Source organism: Notothenia rossii (assembly GCF_949606895.1).
Source record: "Notothenia rossii genome assembly, chromosome: 4".
Taxonomy (NCBI): domain Eukaryota; kingdom Metazoa; phylum Chordata; class Actinopteri; order Perciformes; family Nototheniidae; genus Notothenia; species Notothenia rossii.
Genome location: NC_136902.1, coordinates 66,103,047 through 66,121,350, shown reverse-complemented (window position 1 = coordinate 66,121,350; position 18,304 = coordinate 66,103,047). Strand labels below are relative to the sequence as shown.

Genomic DNA, 18,304 nt, shown 5'->3' with positions numbered 1-18,304 from the left:
TCAACAAAAATAACATTATTCAACAAAAATAATTCAATAACATGCTTTAACCACTAGGTACACACAGCATACTAATAACTTTGTACTATTAGTGTAGGACACTTATGTATAACATCTGAAGCTGTGTAGTTTACAAGTTTTATTCATGTTTTTCCATAATTTTACAGGATATTGCTATACTATTTCTCATGTTTTACTTCTACACATTAACATCTGATTTGTAAAACATCTCAGACAGAATTATATCCGTCATTTAATGGTAAGCTATTGAAATTGTGATTCCATAGATGTGTCTCCCATCACCCAAATCCCCTGACTATTCTCTCAACTCAGTATTTACATTCTTATATTCAAAGAAAATCAGTAATATCTTTAAAAACCACAAGTCCTTTTCTATCAGCTGTGCACCGTTATGGTGTAAATATAACCTATCTACCAATTGGATCAAATATAAAAGTCAGCCGAATTACTATTGATACTGGAAGGTGACGTATTTTGTGAAAAGACATGCAAGATGTTGCTTGATTGTTGATATATTTATGATCCACGTCATATATTCAGTTTTGGCGGCAGTTCTTCAAGTTTGTCCAGAAGTCTTCTCATCAGGGCTCTAAAGAACTACGGCAGATGTGTAATATTTAATGCAGCCGAACCGTGCATTACAATGCCGTTATGTGATGACTTCCAAAGAGAAAAGCAAGAACACTCGGGATAAAGTATTATTATTTTTTTTTAAATGTTTTCGGATATCATATCGCATTAACATCATATTCCAACATGCATTGCGGCTAAAACATCCAATCAACGAGCTTCAAGCTGAGGATCTTGGGTAATCTGTTCAGTGGGTGGTTTGTTGTGTGTATCACTTGAAATGTCCCTTATAGGCCTACGTCCGTTTCCGGTGACTTTATTTACGGCTAAAAAGCATGCTAAAAAGCCCAAGATTATAGAATTAAACGAATAAATAAAAACAAGGATAATTGTGTGTTATTGTTGAGTAAATGACAGTGTGTTATTTAGAAAAGAATAACAAATTAGAAGGAAAAAAAGATTTTACAAAATACAGATTTCAGTATTTTGAGGCTCCATTTCTTTTCCTCACAGACGGCAAAAAAAGTCCGACATTATACGATTTAAAATAAAAACAAATCAATAAAAAGATAAAACACTGGCATGTAATTTACGTTAGAATAAATATATGAGAGTAAAATCTACGTCACTTTACAGCCCCGCCCACTTTTGGGGAAACCGACGCTGTCATTTGAACGGCGATCAAGTCACAGAGATCTTCTTTTACTGTCCTTTCTTCCTAGAGGAAGTACAGAAACACCTAACTCTGGATTTGTTTTAATGTTTGAGGTGCAATAAACGACACAGCAGCTTTTTGGCATAATAAAACTATTATTTTCTGCCTCGCTCATGAGAGTAACAGCTGGCGAAATTACAGCCTCGCCTACTGATTTCAAATGTGTGCTCTAAAATGATATTTATAAATGACTATTATCATTATCATAAGCAAGACAATAAATGGCAAAGATATCTAGAAAATAAACGTATTTGAGATACGTTCTTAACGAACGTAACGTGGGGGAAAATACGTTTCTAGCTAATCGTAATTGAGAATGCAGTTTAGTTCTGTGGGAACGTAATTTTTAGGAGACAGGGTTGGTGTGCATCTGCTGTGAAACTATATGGAAACTATTGTTCTATACAACGGACTACATGGATGTTTAATAAGAACGAGGGACTACTGTAAACTCATCTAGACACTCTGCACCGTGCTCTGATGCTGTTGTTTTATGCTTTATGAACGTGGACAACAGAGAAACATATTCTTCATGACCAAAGTTGTAATTCAAATAAAAAAGGAAAGTGAAATTTATGCTCGTTACCCTCTCCCTCCGGTCCACATTAATACAAATGATCCCAATACGTATGATTGTATGAAAATATCTTAAAATAAATACAAATGTATTTATTATAAACGTTAGTCCTTAACATCTATCACTGTGTATATCACCATTCAAACATCTTTTAAAAGTTGAACAAACCCCACACAGCTCAGTGAAATGTTGACTTTATTTGATAATTTCAGTAAAAACTAATGTTCATATTTCTCTTTTTGATTATAATACTGATGAACGTTCAAAACAAAGCACTTTGGCAAGTTACCACATACGTTTTAAAATGCTTAATAAGCACCTTAACTTTCATGATATAACTTTTCCGTCATAATCGTTTGTTTCCGTGAACGGCCGACTGTTGTGTGACGGCAAATGCTGCGGTTGCAAGGCATTGTGGGGTAGCATTTTCTCCTCTCCTTTCGGTTAGGGAGGTCCAGTGGTTCCTAAGCTAACGGAGGTTATAAAGGAAGTTTGAAACCTCCTTTCCTATCATTCTAGAGAATTTGAACGGCACTTATCATGGCTGCCACTGAGGGACTTCCGGGTCATTTCACTCCGTTAGGAAGGTTCCTAAGCTAAATGGACTATTCGACTTCAGCCAAAATAAGTGGTGCAGTGACGCGTCCTAAAACCCGGAAATAAGCTGCTCTCGGATTCCCTCGACAAAAAAGCAATGGGATTTCTCCATAGGATTTTGGAAAATAGCTGGAAATATGGTCTGTGGAAAACGAACCTGTTAGATAAATACACGTTTTGTTCAGCCTGATAATATCCACATGTCTACCCTACTTGTATTATTTTCAAATCATAAATCTAATCGATAGATTACATGCTGGCTATTGTGTTTTGCTAAATGTTCTATGGGTCATCCCACAATTAGAAGTTGCCAGTATTAAACACATTGGTGTTATCAAATGTAAAACATTGTATGAATGGGTGAAAATCGCTTGTGTCCATAATGGGCAGCATTAATATATACCCACATGACAGCTCATTGTTACTTTGTAATTCTACTCCACTACAATTCAGAGGTTAACCTGGTATTTTTACTCCACTACATTTATTTTAGTTACTTTGCAGATTCTGATTAATGATGTGAAATATAAACCCTTAAATCAGACTTTAGTTACACCTGAGTAAAATTCAGGGAAGGTGATTGTCAAGTGCCAACAATCAGGAGAGATATTTGGAGCTCGAGAAGACTAAACATTTATCTGCAGATCCCTATAAAGTGTATTCATTACTCGTTATTCTCTACTAATAGTTCATTAAAGACTGTATATAATGGCTATTTTGCACATCCATTTCAAGATTTCAAAAATGTTCTAAAGTTTATCGACATATCATACTCAACTATGGTGAATGAATGAAAAACTTGGGTCGCAGGTTCCTCAACAGTGCATTACATGACATCTATCAATATGTGTGTATACCTCCACCATTAAACTGTCATATTCTGCACATTTCTTATTCTATCTACATACATAAGAGTATAATTCATGTGTATAATATCAGTTCAATCAGGAGAGACGTGATGTATGGAATACATGTTTATTATCGGGTCACATTATATAAATGAAACATAATGATGACAGTTTATAACAAGTGAATGAAATGGTGTTTGGCGATTAGGCCCAGGTTTTGTAGGATGTCATTCGGGAAGGGAAGAACCGTTTCCGATGAACCCCCCTGGGTCTAGACACTGGTGGTGGTGATAAGTGGTTAGGTCCGGTTGGAAGGGAGAAGGTTGAGCTTGGCCCTGAGTTGGAAGCAGGAGGCGAAGGGGTGGAGGAGGGTTGCGCGTTGACACCTGGAAGACAGCTGATGGAAAAGGGGAGAGCATATATAGAGGGATTAACAGGTGCGATGATTAGGCTTGTGAATGGAGGGAAGTGATAGGTTAGCTGAGGAGTGGCACTCCCTATCCTTTAGTGAAGGGAGCGAGTATTGCCATGACGCGCAATACAAAGTGATAGGTCTTCCTGCCTGAACTTGCGCTGAGCTTCATTTCAATCAGGAGAGACGTGATGTATGGAATACATGTTTATTATCGGGTCACATTATATAAATGAAACATAATGAGGACAGTTTATAACAAGTGAATGAAATGGTGTTTGGCGATTAGGCCCAGGTTTTGTAGGATGTCATTCGGGAAGGGAAGAACCGTTTCCGATGAACCCCCAAAAGAAGTGAAAGTATGAAGTACTGAACGTGATGAAATCTTACCTTGTGGGATGCAGTGGAAATCTATGGATGAAAAGAGAGGTTAATACATGTGGGGATTTAGACATGCTGATGCCTCCTAGGCATCCTCCCTGGACGTACAGGGCTTCCTGGACGTACAGGGCGTCCCGGACATACAGGGCATCCCGGACGTACGGGGCATCCCGGACGTACGGGGCATCCCGGACATACGGGGCATCCTGGACATACAGGGCTTCCCGGACGTACGGGGCATCCTGGACGTACAGGGCATCCCGGACGTACAGGGCAACCTGACTTCGCAGGGACACAGTTTATACAGACCCGAAGGTTACAACCTGGACGTACAGGGTTAGACATGCAAGGATAAACATGAGCCGCGGGGCGAATATACGTGCCGACATGCTAAGAACCACCACCAGTTATATGCATACGTACCAATTTGAAGGTTGGAGAGACCTTTGGATAGCCAGCACGGGACTGAGGTTCGGACGAATGTAGGATGAGAAGCGGTTGTTGTAGGGAAGAGGAACAATTACCTTGATTGCGGCAGGTTTGCTGCACCTATCCTGAACGAGCCCTGAAATGCTCTTAAGACACCACCACCAGTTATATGCATGTTTACCAGAGGTAAGCAGGAGAGATCTTGGATAGCCGGCACAAGCCGATGCCCAGCGAAGAGGGAGATGTAGACAATGTAATGCGGCTGTTAGCTTGAGTACAATGATGCATGAATATCATACCCTGCTTAACATAAGCCATGTGAGCATGAAACCAATATATGAGTGCAATATGAGCAGCATGAAATAATATTGCTAGGTAAATACTGAGACATGACCCATGATATAGGCAGGGCTCAACGCTAATTTTTAAAAGTGGTTGTCAGGCTGGCAACCAGGCATCCGCTTTTGGTTGCCAAAACTGAAAATACGGTTGCCCTTTTTTAAGATACCTTATATTTTAAATAATTAAGATGCTATACAGTTATACATCAACTTAAGAATGAACATGTGACACAAGAATGTTCAAATGCTTTACAATAAGTAATTAACGCACTTATTTGAACCTAAGTGGTAGTAAACTTGTCCACCCTCAATTGCTGGTTTACAAAATACCAGTAGTGCTGCTGTTGTCCTGTTCTTCATAGATCCCTCACAAATGAATTGAGCAAGTCACTAGTTTCTTGATTATCCGTTGTCTCCCTTTCAAATGTGGGTTTTCTTGACCTTTGTGCTGACCCCCACCATAGACCCATTGGCCTTTCAGCATTGAAGTCTTGCATTGGCTAGACTAATACATTTCTAATGTTAAATAAATGAAAACCATCCACAGGTAAACATTTGATATTAATTATTGATGCTGTAAATTACCTTTGATATGTCTAACTATATTTAAAATGTGTTACCTTTTATAGAAGTGATTATAATTTAATGCAGCCATTTTTCTATGGTAAAGTTTCGTTTTGCACTTTTATTTTGTAGTAATAAGATCGGGACTCTTATTTTGAAGGAACTTTTACCGGAAGTGAATGGAAAACATTCCTCTTTGTTTTTCGTTCGGGTTTTACCTTACGCTCCATCAGTTGAATCACTTGAACATTCATTTGAGAAGTTGAGGTGTTGGCTGAACTTTTTATCACACAGTCAACCAACTTATTTTTGCTTCACCATTTGTTGTAAAACAAACGGCGCACCGCGCACGCGAGTAAACGTGCATCGCTTTCTGGCTCCGTAATCGCGCCAATGCACGTGCAATTTAAGTATCAGGTTCCGACTGGTCACAACAATTAAATATCACTCTTAAACAAATATGAAAATGTATCTATTTTGGGGTGCACGTTTTGCTGTCCTTATTTCTTATGTTAAAAACTGGTTGTCGCTGATGGCAACCAAAGTCCAAGAAGTGGTTGACATTTTTCTGAATGGTTCCCAATGGCAACCTGGCAACCGTTACTGTCGAGCCCTGATATAGGACTAGCTTAATTACGCCACGGTGAGACGTAGATACTGATGTGCTGGTTGGGTGATTAGACTGTCTTCTATCATCTTACATGAACATCTCTTTCTCCCTGAAAGAAACCCCCCAAAACCACGGATGGGCAGCATCCGTGGCTGTGTGAAGCATGAAACTGCGGTACTTACTGAGCATTGTGACGGGTAGTAGTTACCCGAACTGCATAACTCCATGCTGTAACGCGTTACACCCGACACTGCCTGGAACTCACCTTAACCCTAAACTAAAGGCAACGATATTCTCTCTTTTTTCCTCTCTCCTTTTTCTTCTTCTCTTTCTCTCTCTTCTTCTTCGTTCTTCTCTTCTTTTGCTTTTCTCTTTCTTCTTCTTTTCTCCTTCTTTCCTTTCTCTCTTTTCTTTCCTTACCTGTTTTAGCGGTGAGGCGCAGGGAAAGGAGGCGAGCCTGCTGTGCGCTGAACCTGCTAGTAGTGATGTTACGTATTGCGCCGAGGCTTCGGAGCGTGTGTCGAGTAATCCCCAATCTTTTAGTGAAGCATGTATCGAGGCTTGTATCATTTTGGGCCAGTGATGTCATCGATGACAAACGAACCTCGCTGCCTGTCGATACCACGTGACTGCTTCGGGAAGCGATTCATTTGAACCGTTGAGCCACAACGCTCATAATACCCATGGATGTATAACAAGAACCATATTGCCCCTCCTGTACCCGGGTCCGCTGGTGACACGATGGAATTAAAAGAGCTCAGTCCCTCACTTATATAGAAGTCGGAAAATGTCATAAGTATAAATAGATACAAGCATAAATAAATGTAGGAATAAAACATGAATAAATAAATGAATAAAGCAGATTAGATATATCCAGTGTCTTTGGGTAGATTCAGCGTGTGGGCTGTGGCTCAGCTGGAAAGCAGCCGACCCACGACCGCAGGGTTTGCTTATAGAAGCTAGAGCTAAATGAGATAATGCAGTTAATAAATGTATTCCTGATATGGTTTAGCCTTCTCAGGCTACAACATGGTTAAGTTTATGAACAATATTAAGGAATACGAATCCCTCTTTGCAATGTTTACCAGCCTCCTATAGGCTTTTCAATCACAATCGTTTAACTGGAATGAAAACAATATTGTTAACATGAAAATAGGATTTTATGTTCGTTGTTTAGAGTTATTCTAAGGCTTTACTCATTGGGAACTCGGTATGAGAGAGCACACTGTTGAGATTTCCAATTTGCCTGTTTTACACGCTTTGACCAACAGGGGGTTTATGTTCAAATGAAGCCCATGATGAAGCCTCATGAGATGAACCCTTTGCGAACCAATTGCTGGAAAGCTTCAAAGCTTCATAAGGCTTCATCTCGCCATCACTACCTGCTTGCCACATAACGGTACGTCTACACTACAGGCATCAAAAAATGCTTTCAACGCTTCGCCCATTCACTTGAATGGGGTGACGTAGAAGATTTTGAATCTTCGCCGAACTGCATTGTGGGGAGCATGGCATGGCTTTGCAAGCATCACGAGCATCTATCGGCATCAAAAGTTGAACAATGTTCAACTTTTGAGGCTCGATGCTTGGCATCAGCCAATCAAATTCCGTTTATGCAAATCCCGCCAGTGCAAGCTCAGCCAATCCAACCGCGTGCAAGCTGGGAGAGCCAGACCGCAGTTCATTTCCTCATATTCCAAACGAGATATTACGGTAGCAAATCACCCGGTTCTTTACGACCGGAACTATTTACCGGGATACAAACCGGAGGAACCAGGCATGGAGGGAGGTGGCAGAGACAGTGGGTGAAACTGATAGTTTTTTCGCCTGTTTGGAGAGTTTATATCCAGTTTACTTCGTTTTAACATTGCTATTGCTCTGTATGTGCTGCTACTGAGCCGGGAGGAGAAGTAGCTTCGATGAGATGTAGCTTGAGCCCTGCCTGCCTGCGAGAGGGGTTGTGGTTGAAGCCGGAAGTGGGTGAAGCTTCGCAAGCGATGAGGGCCCGTTCCGCGTGAAGGCCGGAAGCGCCGCATTTGAGCGGCCCTGATGCCAGTGATGTCCTCTCGAGAGACTGAAGGCGTGCGTCAATTGTTTGCCTGAAGTAGCCCATTTCCATGAAGCCGGAGGAACTTCCGTGGAGCCCAGTATCCTTGTCTTTTTCTTCCGCGTCCGGGTTTGCGGGGTGGCCGGCTAGAACCGCTAGCCAACTGGGGAACGCCCCCTGTAGCTTAATCCGCAAGACTGCGGAGCTGATGAATATATACCTGGAGCTGGGACGAAGCCCTGCTGCTGCTTGCGCGTTGACACCTGGAAGACAGCTGATGGAAAAGGGGAGAGCATATATAGAGGGATTAACAGGTGCGATGATTAGGCTTGTGAATGGAGGGAAGTGATAGGTTAGCTGAGGAGTGGCGCTCCCTATCCTTTAGTGAAGGGAGCGAGTATTGCCATGACGCGCAATACAAAGTGATAGGTCTTCCTGCCTGAACTTGCGCTGAGCTTCATTTAAAATAATTGCTTCAACATAGTTAACATTGCAGGAAAGCAATATATTAGACGTTAAGTACTTTGTCAGGCTTAATATTTATCTGTAGATACCCCCAAAGCTTTTTACATATTTAAAAGAAGACCTTAATCTAAAGTATTATTTAATGTTTAAATAAAGGTTGATTCGTTTTTCTGTTTTGCGCATCCTCCTATTAATATATTTGGACGTTCTGTACTAAACTGTTTTATTGTAGAGATCACTTATAGTATCTTCTTGATTTTTTTTATTCTATATTTCACCCATTGACCTTCTACTTTCCCCCTATGAAAGATTTGTATCGCATAAACACCATATCCCAACGTGCATTGCGGCTAAACAATCCAATCACTGAGCTTAAATCATAGCTGAGGATATTGGGTAATCAGTTCAGTGGTTGTGTATCTGTTTCCGGTTATTTTATTTTGAAATGTAGTTCCTGACGGACGCCAAAAAAGCCAGAGATTATGGAATTAAACAAACAAATAAAAACAAGGATAATTGTGTGTTATTGATGAGTAAATAACAGTGTGTTATTTAGAAAAGAATAACAAATTAGAAGGAAAAAAAGTTTTTTTAAAATACAGATTTCAGTATTCTGAGGCCCTGAGTCTGAGCCCCATTTATTTTCCTCACTGACGGCAAAAAAAAGTCCGACATTATACGATTTGAAATTAGAAACAATAATTGTGGCTTGATATTGAGTAAGAACAATAGACTGTATAAAGAACATGTGTTTATGAACCACACAGCTTCCGGTCTTCCAATACCCGACCGGACAAAAAGTCGTGTTGCAGGCATGAAACACACTACCAATAGAAATACATTCCTTTTAAAATCACAATGGTCACTCTGTAGAAGACTGCTTTTTTCTACATTTGCCCGAAATCAAGGACACATTGTTCTATTAACTGCTGAGAATATTTGAGCAATACATGTACCACTGTTGTTGTAAAATATGTATATGCTGAGCGGGAGCAGAGAAGACTTGCAGGTGCAGTAACAGTAAGCAAGTGGGGGCGGGGTTTGAGGAACTGTTAATTGTGCTTCCAGTCCTCTTTTAATGTTAAGCATCATAGACTTGTTTCCACTTAGCCTGCCTGACCTGTACAGGCATATTAATCAACTGCAGATAGCTCGTCTCAGGACACCCTCATCCAAATAACTGAGGTTAAGTAGAGTCAGCAGCCGTCTGGTGCAAAGGTCAACATCCTCTGTCATTTGGGAGTGATGGGACAGCAGTTCCAGTAGCAGGTGCAGTAACTGTCAGGAAATACTTAAGAGGAATGCTTTGGTAACAAACAGTCATTGGGTGAAAGTGAGCAGAGCTCCTCAAGATTTAAATTATACGATAATTGTCTTTCTCATCAGTCCAACTACTGACACAAACAGTGAAAATGTGCTAATGTACCACCAGCAACGAATATTATGAAACCTGTGTGGTTGTTAACTGTTAGAGGTACAAAGGTCCAGAACCGGATTTGTTATAAATTCCCAGATACTTTTTTAACAGCATTGTCATTTATTCAGAATATGTTTGCTAATGTTGGAATAGTAGGATGTGGCTAAAAAAATGATGTTCCAGAAATAATAAATTATCAAAATGTTTCAACTGATTTGATAGTAATATTAGCATGTTAGCAGCAAAGCGGTTTACTTTCCCAACTGTTTTTAATCATGTCCATACGACCACCAATATTATTCACAAATATGTTGAGGTTTAGGGAGAAAGTGAAGGTATTGTGCTAATTTAGGAACATGCTAATTTAGTCGACTCTTCGTCCACTGTGTATTTGACTTCAACAGAACTTTACCACACGGATTGTTGCAATCAGACAGAAAAAGGATACGCATTGCATTCAGCTAAAAACGTTATGGCTGTGTTAGCACTGTTATATCTTTTGCGCAATCCCTTTTGTGAAACAGACCTTGAGATTGGTTTCAAAGCGGTTGCATAAAATACACAACTCAAGGAGCGAGCACAATTAATTTATTTGTGAATTTGCCAACAATGTCGAATTTGTGATATCTCTAGCAGGCAGTTATTTTCCCTCATATTACGCAATGGCTTGTTAAGCTGTAGCTCAACTTTTCAGTTACAACACGGTTGGGGCACTACAACAACAAAACAACAATGGTAATTCAAATTGGAGTTAATCAAGAAAAAGAGTTATCAATCTATCATTACATTAGTGTCACCAGTCAAAACATCACACAAACACATCCCCCTTTGGTGGTGTCATAAAAACATCACATTATTTGTGCGAACACAACATTTAATTTGTACTTCCTTAACTGCAGTACAGGTTTACCACTGGCTTAACTGTACACTTGCCACCCATAACTAACATTTAACAAACTTACCATGCATTAAATGAAGATTATTTTGTTCATGTTCATGATCACACCAAAAACCATGGTGCACATAATTCAGGCCATATGGGAATTTCCTCTCCATTGTAGGTGTGTGTGTAGCATCAGGATGGCAATTTCATTGCAACATTGAAAGAGACATTGGCCGAAAGATGAAATATTGTAATAATCCTCTAGAAACCTGTTTTCAGACTATTTTACCCTTCTTTTAATTGATTCAGATTAAATGTTAATGTTCAAATTAATTCTATTAGAATAAGACTACATGCAGAATATGTATATATTAATGGTTTAACCATGTTTTACGTTCAGAACAGAAAGTCTGAAAGCCAACCAGTTTTGCTTGCAACTTGGTCTCTAAACCCAACCCACAAAAAAAAAAGAAATTCAAAATATAGAAATATCTCAACAACTATTGGATAGATTGCCATGACATTTCTATATAAAAAATGTATGAACCCGAGAGCTAGCATTAATACCTTGGTGATCCAGTAACGTTGTCTTTAGCACCACCATTATAGTGACTGAGTGGCATATCTTCACAACTGTTTGGAGGAAGTTCAAGACGAGTTCAAATGTAATGACTCGAGCCCGACTTAAGTCAAAGATGCTCAGAGCGTATTCAACTCATCTTTCTATCTCTCTGACATGTTGACACAGTTTTGCTTCTGACTGCTTCATAGAGGCATGGACAGAAACATTGAACAATTGAGTGGATTTTGTACAGATTTGAAGGGTCCGTATTATAGAAACAGCATGGTACAACTTTTACTTAATTGAAAGAAAACTTTTCAGACAATGACATGTAGCCGTTTTGTGTATTACCCTCTTTCACTTATTAACTGCATCCATTCCTCTCCATTGACATTGTCGCCTCTGGCCTGATAGTATTGTAGCTTTGAGTTTACTCAAGTGAGGCTCTCTGCTTCAGATCTGATTTCTCTTCAAGCTTATACTTGCACAAAGTTATGGGTTGTAAACATTTGTTCTGGGAGAGAATATGGCCTCAAGTCTCTGTCAGTGGCTCAGAAAACACTGAAACCTAATGACATATTATATAAATATTGAATCATCTATGTTACTGCATAAAAAAAGACTCCGATGAGTGCACTGGTTCATTTGAAATATTGTCGGTTTTTACATGTATTTCTTATTGAAATGGCAGGTGTTAAATAAAACAAAATAAAACGAAAGGGCAGTAGTATATCACAATCCGTTAGTGTTAATTTGAATGAGCAGGCAAATACAGTGGTGTAGGAATGAGTCTTTAAAACCGGAAATTAGTTAGCATTTTTAACTTCCCTTGTCTCGAAGTTAGCGTTTTTTTGGAAGATGTTTTGGATTAGATGCCTAGAATAAAGTTAACGCTAGTTTAAGATAATTTATCTATGCGTCATTAAAACGGTGGTTACTAACAAAGGACCAGAGATGGAGTACTCGAGTGCCGATTTTCGGGGCTCGTGACTTGACTCGGACTCGCGCACTGATTGACGCGACTCAGACTTGGACTCGTGAATTCTCGCCACGATGACTTGGACTCGGACTCGTAAATTTCCCCCCCCCACGATGACTCAGACTCGACTTGTACATTGAAGCTCTGACTGGGACTCGGACTCAAGCAAATTTTCTCTGGAGTCTGATGTCCTCTAGTGTGCACCTGCGAGGCGAGTTCACGGACTGGGCCCCGCTATTCCAGTCTAGAGATGTCTAGAGACACACCCCGCCCCCATCTGCTGTATGCTTTCACACATTCTGCTTCCATATTGGAAAAGAGCAGCGCAAAATGCTCGTTATGTGGAAACAATATTGAAGAGAAGGCTCCGTAACACATTACTCTAAGGATCGAGTTCAAACATAGGCTGTCTTGAACACTATCATCAGAGTAACGTGATCTAATAAATAAATAAAGATTCAGCCGATAACAGAAAGTACATGGCTACTTAACATGCAGAATGAGTTCATTTTGCATGCTAAGTAGCCATGTGCTTTCTGGGGCTAAATCTTTATCAGTAAACCGATTTAACCTGTAAAAGTTCCTTCAAAATAAGAGTCCCGATCTTATTACTATCAAAATAAAAGTGCAAAACGAAAACTTTACCATAGAAAAATATTGGCATACAAATATAATCACTTCTCTAAAAAGCAACTCATTTTAAATATAGTTTATTTATATATAATAATAATAATATTAATATTAGTAATAAGCTTTATATTTGTATAGCACCTATTACAAGAATTGTAGCCAAACTCGCTTAACAGCAGTTCAATAGACAGATTAGTTTAACATGACAGGATAAAAGCAATGTAGAGGAGCAGCTGCATTTCAACACATATATCCACAAAGATTAATACATGAAGACTTGTGACTCTGACTTGACTTGGACTCTTCTTAGGTGACTCAGACTTGGACTCGGACTCGATCACAGGTAATGATGACTCGGACTCGACTCGGACACTCCTTGGGTGACTCGGACTTGGACTCGGACTCGAACACAGGTAATGATGACTCGGACTCGACTCGGACACTCCTTGGGTGACTCGGACTTGGACTTGGACTCGACTACGACTCTCCCTTGGTGACTCGGACTCGGACTCGAAGAGTGGTGACTCGAGAGTGACTTGGACTCGTGAATTGGTGACTTGACTACAACACTGCAAAGGACTAACTACCCTACTACACGTCATTACCCAGACAAGTGACCACCTGTTGCTTAGCTTCAGAAATCCTAAAGTGGTGTTAATCTGTTGAGATTATCCCACTATTTTGCTCCCAAAATCAAATGGGATAGGAATTGCTTATGTTAAGGGAACCCTTGAAATAAGGCTAACTTCAGGGTCAACATACAAAAACACTCTATGCACCACTATATGGATGGCATTTATTAAGAAGTTGATGTGTTTTTTCTTCTCTAGCGCCACCTTCAGCAATGGCCAGGTCCAGACCGTACCAAGGGGTTCGAGTCAGAGACCCAGTCAAAGAGCTGCTGAGGAAGAAGAGGAGTCTGGATCCTCACAGCACCAAGACAGCCCCCGCAACCGCAGTGAGGGCACCACGGCATTCATTAACATGATTGTTGTTTTTTCAGGCACTTTGGAAGAGAGACACTTTTCTCCATCAGTTAAAATGTGTTGGTGACTTTTGAGGATCTGAATTCCCCACCCTATTTACACACTTAATATAACAAAGCAAAGTTTCCCTCGTGCTTTTGGAACATATGTTAATCACTCCAAACCTGGCAAATACTGAAACCACACAGTAGCAGCAGCAGTTACTGTATTGAGTAATGATTGCTCAGGATTATGAGTTGTCGGACTAATCCAACATTTCAAATATGTGTTTTGTGTTTTACTGGAATACTTGAAATAAAGATGCAGCAAATGTACTTTTAAATGTTTCAAATACAAAACATTTCCAGACAGGGCATTGACGGAGACAGGTTTTTCTCTGCCTAGTTTCCATGATCAATATACTTTATCACTTATGTGCAGAATGATGTCTAAATAACATGTTGCAATTGTAATTATTATGTTTTTATAAAATTTAAGATGGTTAATCACCATTAGTCTCCAGGCAGTAAATTATCTTCAAGGTTTCTGCAGCACTGAGGCCGATTGAGGATTCAAAAGAAATTAACTAGTGGTTGTAGAAGTCGCCATTGTCAAGAGCAAGCTGCAACACACTCTCCCTCTGGATGGGAGAGTAACTTTTACCATTAGAACATTATTAAACTAATCATAGCTGGAATATTAGAGAGGTGAAAGGGAGGGCCAAAGTGAGGCCATCAGGTTGTGAGCATTCAAGACTCAGGGCAAATCCCCAAGCAAAGTGGGGTGTGTGTGTGTGTGTGTGTGTGTGTGTGTGTGTGTGTGTGTGTGTGTGTGTGTGTGTGTGTGTGTGTGTGTGTGTGTGTGTGTGTGTGTGTGTGTGTGTGTGTGTGTGTGTGTGTGTGTGTGTGTGTGTGTGTGTGTGTGTGTGTGTGTGTGTGTGTGTGGGGGGGGTTGCCCTTATATAATCCAGGTGTTTTTCCATGACGGTTAAAGCCTTCCCTTGAATGGCTCCAGGGCTCGGCACACAGCCCTATGCAAAATGATTTGCAGCTTTGCCAAAGACCCTCCCACTTGCTATTTATTACATCTACTAGACAAGGAAAAGGCACACACACGAACAAACGCACACATTTACTCATACACACCATTTGACTGAAATAAATCATGAGTAGTTGTATGTTATCTTAGTTGCGAAATGTAATGAAACTTCTCTGCGTGGGAGCATTTCTGTGGAACATGAATGTTGATTTTGAAACTTACATTGGATAAGATCCAAGCATTCTTTAACCTAAGCGTACTCCAATTTTGCAACAAAAAGTGAATTCATATTTCGTGTGTACTTTTGACCTTAAAGGGTCCCTGGGTTTTTTAATGAATCCAATGTTGTTTATCACTGCCGTAATCATAGTTATCCTACCTAATTAGCAAAATGATGTGTACAATGTACAAAATCAAAGTAAAGAAAAGATTGAGAGTTTTACATGTTAAAATTATTTCTGGACAGGGTGACTTCTAGACAGTTCTGCTGGCTGCCTGGCAACATCACAGGATTACAAAATGTCTCTATATATGGTTGTTGTTGTTATTGCACTTACCTATAATTAGTAAAAAGTTAATTACCAAGCTTTTGAACTCCCGGCAGGATTTCTTTTAACCTTCGAACAGAGCCAGGAGCTGTTTTCCTTTGTCTTTATGCTATGCTAAACTAACGGTAAACTTTATATTTTGTATTTTTGGTAGGAAAACAAATAAGCATATTTAAAAAATGCAACATATTTCATTAAGTTAAATATTCATTATTAACAAAAAAACATCCAGATGAGAGTTGTGCAACTCTCACTCATGCTTTTAAAAGCAAAATTAACTGTGAAGTCTGCAAATTATCCAAAATAATGGGGGCACTCATTCTTAAAAAAATATGGTAATTGTGAATGTTTTAAAGTTGGCTAATGTATCATTACTGTGAACATCACAAATTAAAACTATATTCACTGCCATTGTATCAAATCGGAACCAGAAATCCCAGAAACAGATAAATGAAAAGCAGGACAAAAATCTCCATGGCAAACCAAGGTTGAATTCGCCTTTATCGTCTGACAGTTCACAAGTTTTTATCAGGAGTAATTTTTTTCCTCCAGATTTGCTCTGATGTGAAGAGCAGCAGGCTGACATAATGTACAAGGGATTATTGTTTAGCCACAGAGCTTTGGCTGGAGATCCTCCTATTTGCCATAGTGTCTTGTTTAAGTGCCTTCAGTTCACAGTTAAACAAATACACCCATCACTCAGGAAAAGGGGATTTTTTTTAAAATGTCAGCTTGTCTCCTGATGGTTGAATGACCATTAGCACTTAAACATTAGATGAGTCAACTCTAGGATGGATAAAGTGCTTTAAGAACATTTTTTCAAAAAAAATAATAATACAAGGACCTGTGGGTCCGTCACCGTAAAGAGTCCCCGGGGAAATTGCGAAGCCTGTTTTACCGTTCCGGGTGGGGTTATTGAGCAGGATGGAGGCAGGGGTGATTTTATATCGTGTACATTGATGTTGTTTGTTTGTCATATTTTTCATATATATTATATATATTTCATGAACACAAGTTAATTCCATTTTCTGATTTGGTCCAGAGGTATGGCAACATTACAACTCAAATCATCCATGCAAAGCAAAGTAAACAGCAACACTTTGAGCTCTTACCCCCCCTCAGAAATATTCCAAATCAAGAAAAAAACTGCTTTCAAAAATATAGAAATGAATGTATTCTGCAGACTTAACAGTGTCCATCCCCTCAAATAAATTGGAAAAAGATCTACAGATCACCCTGAACGCCGACTTCTGGTCTCAAATCTCCAGAAACATCTTCTCCATATCAACCAACACCAACATGCACCTCATACAATATAAGGTTATTCCCAGAGGGCACTACACAGGGGAAAGGATGTTTAAAATGGGTTTGGTAGATTCTGACATCTGTCCTCATTGCTCACTTAACACCACAGACACCTACAATAAATGTATGCCACATGGGAATGCACACCAGTTAAGCAATTCTGGCATAACATCACCGACAACCTCTCTCTTTTGCTGGACTGCCACATCCCTCTTCTTCCATCCCTTTGTTTACTAGGAGACATTTCCAATGTGAACATCAACATTACATTAAGTAGAATTCTCTCCATAGCCCTAATCATTGCAAAAAAAACTATCCTCATGAATTGGAAATCACGACACAAAAGCAATATCACAATTTGGAAAAACCTGCTTATAGCATACATTTCAATGCAAATATTATCGGCCGGCATAAAAAAACAAACCAATGATATTGATGCAATCTGGAACCCATTTATTAAAAAATGTAATTAATAATCCTCAGTCCGATTTCACCCACCACCTGTTTCTACTTCTTTAAGGTCATACTATTTATATGCCCTAACCCTATTATATTGTTACTCATTTCATTTTCATTTTGTCATTTATTACTCTCTTTTTTTCCAATCCCCCAGACGCACGCACACACACACACACACACACACACACACACACACACACACACACACACACACACACACACACACACACACAGTTTTTGTTTTCTGTTTTTGTCTCCATGTATATGTTATTGTTTGTCTTACTTATACTTGTAAATGCTCCTTATTAAAAGAAAAAAAAGAAGAACACATTTTCAATGACCACCTACTGTACCCCCACTACACATTTACATTACATACATGTATGTGCTTTAAGAACATTTTTTTTCTTTTTTGTTTTAATGATCTTTACTGTACATTCCGAAAGGATTTAATAAATCAAATGCAAAGCGGATGTTGTAGTCCCAAACGATAGCTGAGGATTATGGGTAGTGTAGTGTCTTCGGCCATCCTAAACTCCCCAAAAACTATTTGTTTCTCCGAATCGAAGGTTAAAAACACAAAAGTATTGTACACAATTTAAACCAATCAATGTTGTGTAATTAACAAGGATAAACTGATGTTTTTTAGTGGATGAGTAATGCAGATATATCACTGTGAAATCATTTGACAGTGAGGGGAATACTTCCGGTTTTATTATGAAAACTTCGAGACCGGAAATACTGTTTTCACCCCGTGAGGGTTGACGCTAACTTTACATGGACGCTGTGGGGAAAGACGTAGTATATTAACTTCCTCCTGGCGAGACCTCAAATCATCTTCGTAATATCTATCAAACTATAGATCAGGGGTCGGCAACCTTTTTGATTTGAAGTGCCATTTAAAAAAAAAAATTTTATCAGCGTGCCAACGATCGAGAATT

At 39.4% G+C, this 18,304-nt stretch overlaps 1 protein-coding gene across 5 annotated transcripts in view; it reads left to right on the top strand.

Moving 5' to 3' along the window:
- Positions 1–18,304, top strand: part of pou2af1 (POU class 2 homeobox associating factor 1) — a 74,179-nt gene that overhangs the window by 41,039 nt on the left and 14,836 nt on the right. For 4 of the 5 annotated variants that reach the window (XM_079678295.1, XM_079678293.1, XM_079678292.1 and 1 more), the window contains one exon: positions 13,879–14,006. In XM_079678295.1, coding sequence (XP_079534421.1) covers positions 13,893–14,006 — 114 coding nt within the window. In that variant the 5' untranslated portion in view covers positions 13,879–13,892. Of the gene's footprint in view, positions 1–9,716; positions 9,847–13,878; positions 14,007–18,304 lie in introns of those variants that run through there. The other variant, XM_079678294.1, reaches the window with a different exon arrangement.